The sequence below is a fragment of the Pinus tabuliformis genome, chromosome 4_2 (genome assembly GCF_031772625.1).
Source record: "Pinus tabuliformis cultivar Carrire ecotype Pingquan chromosome 4_2, CPIR1, whole genome shotgun sequence".
NCBI classification, from domain to species: domain Eukaryota; kingdom Viridiplantae; phylum Streptophyta; class Pinopsida; order Pinales; family Pinaceae; genus Pinus; species Pinus tabuliformis.
This window is the reverse complement of record NC_142304.1, coordinates 195,326,252-195,338,981: the sequence shown is the minus strand read 5'-3', so window position 1 is coordinate 195,338,981 and position 12,730 is coordinate 195,326,252. Positions and strand designations below refer to the sequence as shown.

Genomic DNA, 12,730 nt, shown 5'->3' with positions numbered 1-12,730 from the left:
AGACATAATACTCATGTCCTAGCTTAGAAACAACAAAGGTGATTAGTTGCTCCTCTTTCCTATCAATACCACATGCTTTTACCTATTGAAGTGAAGTATTGAATTTGGAGAAGAAGTCATGTATGTTGTCATTCGTAGGCTCAATGAGATGAGCTCATTCTCCATTTGGTGTCCTCTATGTTCATCCCGCTTCTCTAACAAACCCCCCAGTGTGATCCATACATCATTAGGTGTTGAACAAGATTCTACGTGGAATAGAAAATCTAGAGATACAGACAAGCATAACAACCCATAAAATTCATCCATCACATTGAAGTTCTTTTTCTTCTCTATAATTTAATTAGGAACTAGTTTTGTGCCCACAATGATCTAATAAAGTCCTTTATTTCTTAGTAGATAGAACTTTTGGATTCCATTCAAAGTAATTAAACAGATTAAGAATCATTGGTGTGGGTTGATCCATTCTCTACGTGCTATTCAACTGTACACCACTTGCAATGAAATATGTGTGCTTCTCCTTGCAATCTCCTCCTATGCTTCGACACCATGCTATATTTTTGAATCTTTTGTATCATAAAAGCTCTGATACCATGTTTTGAAAAAAGAGGCAACATTAACAATTACAAGCTTGAGACAAAAGAGAAAGAAGAGAGAATGAGGGACCACTCTTTAGACCGAAGAGATCAATTTGAATAATAAAGCTAAGAGACCAATAGAGTTTCTTGTATTACATTGATGCCATGAGTACACATTTATTATTATTTAGGAGAGAGGAACAATGTGCACTAGGTGTGGTTCCTTAGAGCATACACATAAGCAAAAATAAACCCCCCCTAGTTTCAATTAACTAGCATGGTCATGGAGTTAGAGCCAAAAATAGAGTAAGGTAGCCCAAAATAGAGTGCGAACTTAAGCAAGCATAACAAGCCAAGTGAAATGTGCTTTCACCCATAGAAAATAGGGTCTAACCCCTTCTCAAAAGTGTACATTTTTCTAGAAAGTATACATTTACCGATGATGGTTTATGAGCGGTTTTGGCAACCCATGGTAGTACATATTATGAATTTTAGGGAAATTCAAGTAACTCTAAACTCCAAAAATAAATACAAACTCTAAAATTAGGACTAAAGTCTAATCAATTGATGGATAAGGCTCATGAATGCGGTAATTTATAATGCTAAGAGATAAGGCCAATGGATAAGGCCATGCCATTGCACTATGATGCCATGTCACTACCTTATCATTGCCACATGTCATCTTGCATGACAACACTTGCGAAAAATAGACTTCTTATAAATAGTTCACTTGTTAGAAATAGACACACTAAAAAATAGTAGTCCTCCTAAACAGTGGAAAAATATAGGAAAATGTGCATGCTCAACAACACATTGTACTAGTAAGACCACCACACGACATAACATATACACAATCCATTTCCCTTACCTACCAAGCCATGGGAAAGTATATCCATGGTCTTTGTTGGTTTCTTGTTGAGGACAAGATGTGGGCATGACTACCTTGACATGAGGGTGATGGGTTTAATATGATGCTTTTCCTGATGCTTTGTAAGAAGACTTTCAAAAGAAGCAAAAGCTTATTCTTTGAAAACATTAAGGTTTTGAATTTGGGATACCATGGAACATAATTTATAATAGAGATATTAGATTTCTTGATATTATTTGGACTTAATTATGGGAGAAATTGGAGTAAATTGAAGAGATCCATAACATTCCACCCTCAAAACAATGGGTAGAGGAAGGTGGTGAATAGAACTTGGTTCAACTTTGAGGAGCTACAGATAGAAGCATCCAAGGACCTCACATGAAAATTTGATTTACATACAACCTTCTTATAATAAAGATGTCATCATTTCCACCTTTAAATCCCCTTTTGAATTTTGTTTTGGGTATTTTCCACCATTGTCATTGGCTATTGTATGTGGAAAACTTGAAGCATGAACATCAACCTCAAGTGAAGCATCAAAGGAAAATAAATTTGTATACAAGACCATGGAAATACACTTTATAATTTTAGGAGAAGCTAAAGAAATCTCGCAAGAAATACAAAGGCATATATGATCAACATGGGGTCAAAAATAGTTTAAAAGTGGGAAACTAAGTTTGGTTGCACATGAATAAGGAAAGGTTGTAGGGTTCCTAGAATAAAATCAAGAAATGGGATATGTACCTTTTAAAGTATTGTAGAAGGTAGGAAACAATGCTCACATACTCAATATGTTTGCATATATGTGCACTCATTTGGTAGTAAATGGAGAGAACCTAAAACTATATGACCAAGCTTGATAAAGATGAAGAGAGCCAAGTGTTCCCTTCCATATAAGTTTGGGCACTAGATGCACAATCAAATCACCATAAGATACAATTACGTCAAAAAGAACTTTGGTATGTGGGATAGAAGAAACAACTACTAACTAAGGCCGAAAGGTACTTCAAGGAGAAAGATTAGGAATTGTTTCCTCATTGTCTTTGTAACTAAAACATTTGGATTTTAAAACCCTCCCAAAATGGGGATGGATGATCCAAAAAAGAATCTACATTATTGATATATTCCTTTATAGATGCTCTAGAAATAGGAAGGGAAAAATGGAAACTGCGAAAATTCCTAGACTCGAAGGAACCCCTATTGCAGCAAATTTGAATCCACTTCACCTACTTGATTTTTTAATTAACCAAGTTATTCTTCTGAATACTGAAGTAAGTTACTTTTGCAGCCTACACTAATTAAATATTTGATCTCATGAAACAGAAAACAAAGCAAAGAACAAGATACATAGGACATAATAGTCCCCGGAAAAACCCAATGTGGGAAAATCGGTGCAACAGTTATGAAGGTTTATTATTATGCAGGAGAAATATCTGAATACACATCTAGGATGCTCATCTAGCAATCCTTTACAGAGAAAATATTGGTGGAAAATCTGAGTGAGTTTTACCTCACTTCACCCGGTAGAATTCCGGCTGATTCGGCACAAGACTGGCTAACCCCGGCTATTTCTGCGTTGGCTTTGCGTCAACCCTACATCACCTTCTTTGCCCTCTGCGCAATCTCTCCCGGCTGTTTCGACAGTTCTCGACAGTTTTGACAGTTCCATCAGTTTTGGATTCTGTGTGACAAGCAACTTTTATGCTCTGCACTAGCCCTTTTGGCTCTGTGTCAAGATTGCATGGGCCTAGACTAGCCCAACGTTAGCTCTCCCGGCTACTGCGCTGCCTCTCTACAAGCTCTCTTCGCTTCTTTGTCAGTATTCTCCGGAAAGTCCTTCGTCCAGATTCTCACTGCCCCTCTGCTGTAGAATGATCACTTAGTTCAAATTTCTCAACTTCCTAGCCCCAGAAATCAAACTCTAGATCAATTCTCTTTCTCTGTGTGTTTTCAAATGAACCCCAAGGCTCCATTTTATACTTTTCCGGTTGAGTCTTAAACGACCGAGATTAAGTATCTAATCAATGACTAAGATTAAAACATGACTTAATCCGCCTTTTAGATCATTCTCACCCATATTTGATTAATACCCATTAATTTTCTAATTTTCCTAAGTTTAGACTTAGGAACCCCATTAAAAATATTAATTATTCTAATAAAATACAATTCAGGTGGAATTTCTCCAAATGGTTTTTGGGTTCTTTATAACTCATGTGCCTTAGCCTCTCCACCAATTTTCAAGGCTAGAGCACTTCCGATGCTACCAAAAACTAATAGAAACTTGTAAGGAGCACTTTCAGTTAGATACTAAAAAATGCACTAACTAGCTATAATTAATAATCCTATGGTTTGAGGCCTTAAAAGTGGGATTTTGTGGCCTTTGACTTCAAGGATACATGTCTTAGAAGTTCTAGCTATATTCTATAGGTCAAGATCTTTCCAATAGTGGGTCATTTTCCTCAAACATAGTTGACGTGTGAAAGTTATGCCTCTAACAAGGTAACCATTGATTATTTCTCGTAGGGTCATGCAGAAGCCACAATAATTTAGCATGACTCATTGATGTAAAGTTAGTTATATATGCAATCACTTGATATTTGTATAAGCATCAAGAGATTTCATAGCCCTAGCCCCAATGACTAAGGAATGGTGTTAAAACCCTACTTGCAAGAAGCGAAAGGGGTTAGCTCTTATTGCAACGTTTTGATAATGAGAAATAATAATCTGTAGGATGTTGTAGTACGCCATAATGTCTCATAGCTCCAAATAGCTTGTTAATCTTTGTATTTTGCATTGTGCTCTCTAATTTTAAAAAAGAAAGGTATAATCCCTCATTTGTTGGAGTTTATCCACATTGAGTTTCTCTAAGGTAAATATTGTGTTCATGGTGTTCCATCATGTATCTTTCTTTTATTGTTGTTTTATTCTTAATTCATAATAATTTTGAAAATATGCATGTGCTTTTATATATTTTTTTAATATTTAAGGTTCAATATGATACAAGTTAACCTAAACTAATATTAAAAAAATATAAAATTTCAATATAAATAAGATATATAACCTTAAAATTTATAAATCAATACACATATACCAATTTAAATTTATCTTTTCAGATTAATAAATATTTATCTCAATTTTTAAATCTAATTTAATACTTAATAAATTGAAAATAAAAATAAATCTATACTAATTTTAATTTTAAATATTAATAATATATAAAATTATCAATTCAACAATATTCAATTTTAAATATCAATAATATATAAAATTATCAATTCAACAATATTACAAGGTGTCACAATACCCAAAACATAAAAAAATTCAAATCCTTATTTATATAAATCCAACGTATGCTTCATAAGCGAAAGCCATATATTTTTATATCCCACATTTTAAAATTATCAATTCAACAATATTACAAGGTGTCACAATACCCAAAACATAAAGAATTCAAATCCTTATTTATATAAATCCAATGTATGCTTCATAAGCGAAAGCCATATATTTTTATATCCCACATTTTGTATCATAATGAATTCAAATTCTTATTTATTTATATAGATACAATGTATACTTCAACCATATGGTTTTAACTCAACCTTTTGTATCATGCTCTTATTGTCATGCACTGAACTAAGTGGTGTATTTTACCACTTGAATATTAATTCCACCTAAGTGACCGTTCTCATCATTTTTTTTCTAATGATGTTTATTTGTACATTAAATGATGTTGTCTGTGTACCAAAAGAATCTATATCAACTCATGAATGGACATAGATTTTTTCAAACATTGGATAATGGGCACAATCAAGTTTAGGATATTAAAAAAGAGAAAAAAGCCACTAATATTCATCGATGAAGAAAGTAACACATTGGTGGGGCTCAGAATGTGCGCCACGCTCATCATTAGTATGTGCACTTCCCGGTAATGGCGGAAGTGTATTGTGCATCTCATATCTCTCTTGTCTTTTAACTTTAGTTTCCGATGTGTGTGTCTGATGCATTCAACCCAAATCTCGACCAAATATTAACAGATTTCCCTCTTCGTCGCCACCACAAGGAGGAGAGCCTTAAATTCTTGGCGGGAGGTGTGACAATTTCTGGAATATTCCAGAGGAAGAACCGGAATATAAATTTGAACAACATTCCCATTTTGAATTTTTCCTTGCCAGTTCAGCAATTCGAGAAGAATGATGGCCCTCACTTAAATTTTTGGCGCGCTCTACAGCTCCCACACCGACTTTCGGAGTTCCATCTTTGGTACGTTGAAGAAGAAAAAGGTTCACAGACGTTTGACTCTTCCCTCCCTTTCCTTTTCTTTCTTCTGACTTCTTCCTTGCAATGTATTTTTTCGGCTTTTTTCCATGCTAGCAGTCGTGGCTATCACTTGAACCTTCTCTTTCTTCTAACTTCTTCCATGTAATTCTTTCTTTGGCTTTTATCCATGCTATCAGTTGTGGCTATCGGGAATAGCTCGGTTACCTTCTGAAATTTGCTTCTTGAACTGGTGAAGATATATGAACGCATATATTCTATTTGCTGGAGGTACGCGGAACGTTTCTCTGTAATTTTTTTTTTTTTTTTTTTTTGTGATTTAGATTCAGGCAAATTTTGTCCATGTTAAGATCTTTCTTGCATTTTCCAGGCCAGATTCAAGTGCTATTTTGCCGATAGTTTTTATAAATTCTCTATCTTCGTTCCTTTTTGCATCATTTTGTAGTTTTAATTTCATCTTAAGCTTGTCTTGCATTTTTCATCCAAGATTTCTGTATGTTACAGGGAAACCACGCATATCTTTCATTTTTGCGCCGTTTTAACATAATTGTCGCGATTATTTCTAAATTCCTTTGTTTTCAAGGGCTATCGTAAGGATTGCATCAATGCCCGCTTCTTGTGAATCGAACTGCCTTTCAACTGTCCTGCACTTCCTTTGGTATTGTGTCTTCTGCTTGTTTAGGAGATCGGTTTTCTTGCATTTAAGGCTGCCGAGGACAAATCAAACTTCCTAGATCTGCATGCATTTATCAGTTTACTTTATTTGCAAAAAGCTTCAACATGTCATGATTCTTTTGTGGTATTTTGCTACAGTAGAGTATATTAATTTTGGGGACTTAAATTTCCAGGTATACACTTGTTTGATATATAATATTGTTGTGTGTTTGCCTGGCGTCCATTTTATCTAACTACTCAATACGATTTTCAGATAAAACGTGGCCAATTTCTCTATATTTTCAACGTTTTGGGGTAGGCTTGCATATCTCAGGGTTTAACAATCAAAGAATACTAGAATTATTCATATTTTGGTTTGCATATCTCAGGGTTTAACAATCAAAGATTACGAGAAATATTCATATTTTGACGTTGACTATTCTATAGATTGTCGGCATTGTCGTAATGGCTTATAAAACGGAGGAGGACTACGATTATTTGTTTAAAGTTGTGCTAATCGGAGACTCAGGGGTTGGGAAGTCCAATTTACTTTCGAGATTTACTCGTAATGAGTTCAGTTTGGAGTCCAAATCAACAATAGGAGTGGAGTTTGCGGCACGCAGCGTCAACGTGGATGGGAAAAGTATCAAAGCCCAAATCTGGGATACAGCCGGTCAAGAAAGGTATGGTCTACCGAGTCCATTACTCTATCCGGATGCTTCAAATTATTTGTTTGTATGGGTGTGAATTCTGTCTGCAAGTTCTTTTACATTCTACAATTATTGCGTCTGTCTTCTTGAGTCTCCATTTTCCCTCGGGTGAAATGGTTCCTTAGCATCAGTGTTTGTCTTGTGGTTTCTGTACCTTTCTAGATTGAGTGAAAACTATTTCTGCTCCCTTTTAATTTAAGTTTGTGTTAATTCTCACACGGAAATGTATGTATAGTGTACCGGATACAATAACAACAGCTGACTTCTCTTGAATTTGGTTTCAAATTGCAAGATAACAATGATGCTTACTGTCTAATACGCCAACAGTTGAGTTTTCTTGAATTTGGTTTCAAATTGGCAAGATAATGATGATTACTGTTTAATGGGCCAAATTTGGTTTATTGGACCTTGAGAAAATTAGTTAGGATTATTGGACCCTGAGAAAATTAACAAGGTATTAATTGATTTACTTTAGCCTTTTGTTCTTACGAATGAAAAGATTACAGAGAAACTGTCCTAGCTTTCTCTGGTTTTTGTGAGTTAACAAGTTATGGACATCAGTACTAAGTAGTATGACAAGTATCCGGAATTAAGATCTAATGTGCACATAGGCAGGGCATTTTGACGTGTTAAGGTACTGATAGGCATGGAAGTTAACAAAGATGATAGAGTAGTATTGATAAGTAGTTTTGTTTTTCTATATATTTTCAAAATAAAACATATATTGTCTTCCAACTCTATTGGGCATATCGTCCGCAAGATGAGCTTTCAGGTTTAAAACCTGAGATTGTGTAAGCGTTTGCTTCTCTGTTTTCTCTATATTTAGTCGAGCATTGATCTCTTTCTTGGAAGTAGAATTTGAGATCTTTTTTAGGATACCAACGTCTCGTATCTCTTAATCCTAAAAGTGTGGGGATGAAAGGACTTGATCTTCTACTGGGACTTTCTACAGAGTTTGGTTTTTTAGGCACTGCCAAGTTGACTCTATTGTTGCTAGAAGGTATGTTGTGAATTTGGAACCTTTACGTTCAGTCGTGCCTGAATCTGGGCTGTTGTTTCGTTTTCCTTCACCTGAGTGCCTTCCACGCAATGGGCCTTCTGAAGACTCTTTGGTTGTGGATTTTTCTTGATTATGATCTTCAAAAATTGAACATGAAAAGAATATAGGTCCATTGCAGTGGATTTATTTGTTTTGTCACCCTTTGTAGGCTAGGAAAAGGTTAGATGAATGACAGAAAAGGGTCGAGCAGGAATGTGACATGGAGAAAAAAGTATTGCCATGTCTCTTGCTTAAAGATCTTGGTGAGTGAGAGCAGGAGGATTAGTGGATTGAGCTGCAAGCAAAACTCACTAGGCAATAAAGGATATTGTGGCTCGAATGATGGATGAAGTGGCAGGAAGCGTTGTATTCCTAAAGGCTAAGATACAAGCCCTTGCCTATCGGAAACTACATCAGGTTAGCACGCTTGTGGAGATAGACATATATGGAAAAAAGGATTTGAGCAATGCAAAAACCATCTAGCAACTTAAATCATAGAATTGGAGTATTTTCCATAGGAATTTAGAGTCAAGAAAGTGAGGGGACTTGAAGAACTCATGAGCAAACTAGAGAAGACCACATGAAGGAAGATATAAGGAATCTTGATTTTTAGACACTTGTTGTCAATACCAGTATGCTAAAATTAATGTTAAAGTTGAAGTTATGGTTATCTAAGTATATTTTTGTTATAGTCAGTTTTGGAAGTCAAGGGTGTTGTGCTCTCTTTCGTAGAAAATAATATATAAGATTGGATGATAGGGCAGGGATTGAAAACCGGGTTCAAGATTAAACCATATAATAATTGAATATCTTCTCAAATGTAAAATAAAACAAATAAATCTTGTTTAAAGAAATATAAAACAAATAAATCTTGTTTTGCTAGATAATTTAAAATAATTGAATATCGACTCAAATGTCATGTAATTTTGTACATATTATGTTGTTTTAAATTATTTAGCAAAACAAGATTTATTTGTTTTATATTTCTTTTTGTACAAAGCTTTGGAAGTTTTGGGTTTTGCTTCTTTGCCAATTTGAGGGGGGATTTGCTTGCTTGGCTTGTTGACCTCTTATTGAAGAAGAGGTAATTGTCTCTTGTTGTTTTTGTTGTTGTCATGAGTTTGGAAAATGTCTTGTTTGGGAACAGATCTTATAATTGAAAGAGTTATTTTCCTACTCAATTAGTTGCTCTCATGGCTTTGTAGCATGTGATAGTAATCCAACAAATTCAAGTTGATCGAAGATGGTAATATTTTGCCCAAGTTTAGATTTAGACAAAATCTCATTTACAAGAGGTTGGTTCTTTATGTTGTTATCTTTGATGACATCAAAGAAGAACCCTTGTAGCTTTGTGGTAGCCTTTCACTTTAGGACCCTTCCTAATGCTCCTCACCTTATGCTTGAGAAGTACCATGAATGGTTACCAAAATTTGATGGGAGTACTAACACCACTGTTGAAAGACATGTGGAATTTGGATAACTTCTATTGGGTGGTGGGTCCTAAGAATATCAGTGATGAGGGTGTCATTATGATGTTATTTGCTCTATCATTTGAAGGTGATGCTAGGGATTGGTATTTTAGTTTTCCCTAAGGGAGCATCGAAAATTTGGACCCATTTCACAATGCTTTCAAGAAAAGGTGGGCCTTTGGGTTGGATGGGAGCATGGCTCTTGATAAATTCCTTGCGATGGCCAAAACTGATAAAGATAATGCCAAGGAATACACCGAAAAGGTGATGCTAGGGATTGGTATTTTAGTTTTCCCCAATGGAGCATAAGAAATTGGGACCAATCTCACATTGCTTTCAAGAAAAGGTGGGCCTTTGAGTTGGATGGGAACATTTCTCTTGATAAATTACTTGTGATGGTCGAAATTGATAAAGAGAATGCCAAGGAATACATCCAAAGGTTTGACAATCTCCTTGGGGTAATTCTTGATAGACTCGAAACTTCTGATGCCACCATCTTAGAAAGATTTATCAAAGGATCTTGTGGACACTTGATATATTCTTGTAGAGACAAAAGGCTAAACACCTTAGCTGGGGTTAAGAAGGTGGTAATGGAGGTTGAACAAAATTTGAATTCTGCCCAAATTGACATGTCCAATTATCTTAGGGTCAAGGTTGAATCTAAAGCCATGTCAAAGTTTAACTCTGATGAGGTGGTGTTGGCTCTTGCCTAAAAGGTTGATAAACTTGCCACTGATGTTACCCTTGGTCAAAAGACTCTTATGAATAAGATGACTGCCTTAGAAAGAGAATGAGGCCCTAGGTCAAATTATCCTCCTAAGAACCAATTCAATAAGGACAAGTCTTTTCCTAAGAAGAGTGTTGAGGGTGATCGTACCATGCAACAAAATGTTCCTAACACCCTTGTTCCCATTAATATGGCAGGGCAAGGAGGGTCACCTTGGGATCAACCTTCTTAGGAGCCTCATGAAGATAGCCCATATGAACAGAGTGAGGAAGAAGAAGAACCCGAGCATTTGAATGTTGTAGACGAAACTCATCCTTATAGTATTTTTCTTGGGAATGCCTATGTTCACCCACAACTTAGCCAAGTCCAAATTAAAGAAGAACAAGAAGAGGCCATGCTAGCTGTGGATAATAGTAGGAGGTTTAAGGTCTTGTAATATTCTAGAAAGAATGAGAAGCAACCTCAAGCAAGCTCCAATTCTAACCCATCTTAGGAGAAGGGATCTTCCTAAGGGAAACTGCAAAGTAAACCAAAGCCTAAACCCAAAGATCATGAAATTGAATTAGATGTTGATGTGGGTAGTTTTATGGCTAAGATTCTTGGGTAGGTGCCCATAAAGGAGATGGTTAAGCTTGCCCCACATAGGAGGCAAATCGAGAACGCTCTAAGGACTTGATGATGAAACTGATGATCCTCCTATCATTTTGCAAAACATGAATTTTGATAGGGAAAATACTGGACATGAGCCATTCTTGTTAACTGTAGTGATTGATAGGTTGCTCCTTCATAATTGCATGTTGGATTCTGGGGCCTTTGCTAATATATCATGCCACTAAGGGTCATGCACCAATTAGAATTAGACATTACAAGGCCCTATAAAAATGTGTGTGGTTTTGATTCTAGTTCCATCCTTGTGCATGGTCTCATTAAAGACTTTTCTTTCGCTGCTAACAAAGATATTTTAGTGTTGATGGATATAGTTGTCATAGATATATTTGACGTATGCAGGATGTTATTGTCTAGGAAATAAAGTGACTCCATAGGTAGGCAACTACAACTGGACTTGTCATATGCTACCATTGCTCAACCCGATGGGACCCCATTTATCCTTTACAAGGAGCCTGAACATAGTTGTCATAGATATATTTGACGTATGCAGGATGTTATTGTCTAGGAAATAAAGTGACTCCATAGGTAGGCAACTACAAATGGACTTGTCATATGCTACCATTGCTCAACCCAATGGGACCCCATTTATCCTTTACAAGGAGCCTGAACTTCCAAATTATGTGGAAGATATGGATCCTTTCTCGTTTCCTAGTCATCAACCATTAGAGAAATGTTGAGGTCAAGAATGGGCCTCGTTGCCACTCAAACCAGCAGGGGACCTAAAGGGGTTCCTAAGAGGGAAACTGCTAGGTTAAGGACAACGGTGGAGAATTAGCCCACTGTCACCACAACTAAGTCTCCTTACTTTTTACGGAATTTCATCGATGGGAGGAGTCTTGGTAGTGTAGGGATCCCTTGTAAAGTATATGTCAATGGATAAGTGAGAAGTGACCTTGAAAACCCTTTCCCAAGGATGGAGTAAAGAATGGAGCTTGCTTGCTCTTTAAGCAAGGGACTTGGTCCACCAGGGATAAGGGGTGAGGATTGGAGGGTTGAGGGGGAAAGGATAGGCTTATAAACAAGGTTATTAGTCCCTATTATCCTTGGGAAACTTGGATTCCCAAATGGTCCTTGACCAATCATTTTTATTGAGAAGTGGGACCATACGGGGCCAAGTGGACCCAACCCAAGTTCGGGGATGGAATGTAGCAACCAATGATGTTACTATCCTAAACAAGGTGGGGAAAGGACCAAACAAAATATTTAATTCAAAACGTTGAATTGATCCATTTGAGGTCTAGCCTTGGGGATGCTTAGGCAAAATTGGATCCTAGATCTAGGGCTTGGGATTCTTGGAGATTCCATCGTTAGAATTGCCTCAAATTTGGAGGAGAGGGAGGGGGCCCACTGTTAAATTGGCAACTAGGGCCAAACTCCATGTGGGTCAGCTTATTTATGGCAGCTGATATTTTTATTGGATCCCTCTCGTCGAGAGGTGTAGGATTGATCCAAAGATCATCCGATTCCGATAAGTATTTATGGAGATATGAATTTATTTTGTTTATGTAATTATTATCAAGCCGACCAGCTCTTATGTAGGCTCTAGAAGCCCAGCCGACGTGTCTATTCAACCTCTACGTTTTTAGTATAAATAGATGAGGATTTAATTTCATTTGCACTCATCTCTTGTGATCTCTCTCTCCACGTGTTTGGGTTTTGTGGACAGAAAGAGAGTACGTTTCTCTAAAGGCTGATCTAGCCTTACCCTAGTTGCAGTCAACGCTGGAGACTTTCGTGTTAAACG

General features: G+C 36.5%; 1 protein-coding gene across 7 annotated transcripts in view; it reads left to right on the top strand.

Annotated features, from left to right (window-relative positions):
• Positions 1-5,385: 5,385 nt before the first annotated feature.
• The window catches only part of LOC149168805 (ras-related protein RIC2-like), a 52,658-nt gene continuing 45,313 nt past the window's right edge, over positions 5,386-12,730 (top strand). Inside the window, exons 1-4 of one of the 7 annotated variants that reach the window (XM_089428429.1) lie at positions 5,386-5,703; positions 5,898-5,988; positions 6,647-6,687; positions 6,820-7,055. In XM_089428429.1, the coding sequence (XP_089284555.1) occupies positions 5,961-5,988; positions 6,647-6,687; positions 6,820-7,055 (305 nt within the window). In that variant the 5' untranslated portion in view covers positions 5,386-5,703; positions 5,898-5,960. Of the gene's footprint in view, positions 5,724-5,744; positions 5,989-6,646; positions 6,688-6,761; positions 7,056-12,730 lie in introns of those variants that run through there. The other 6 variants (XM_089428428.1, XM_089428432.1, XM_089428431.1 and 3 more) reach the window with 6 other exon arrangements.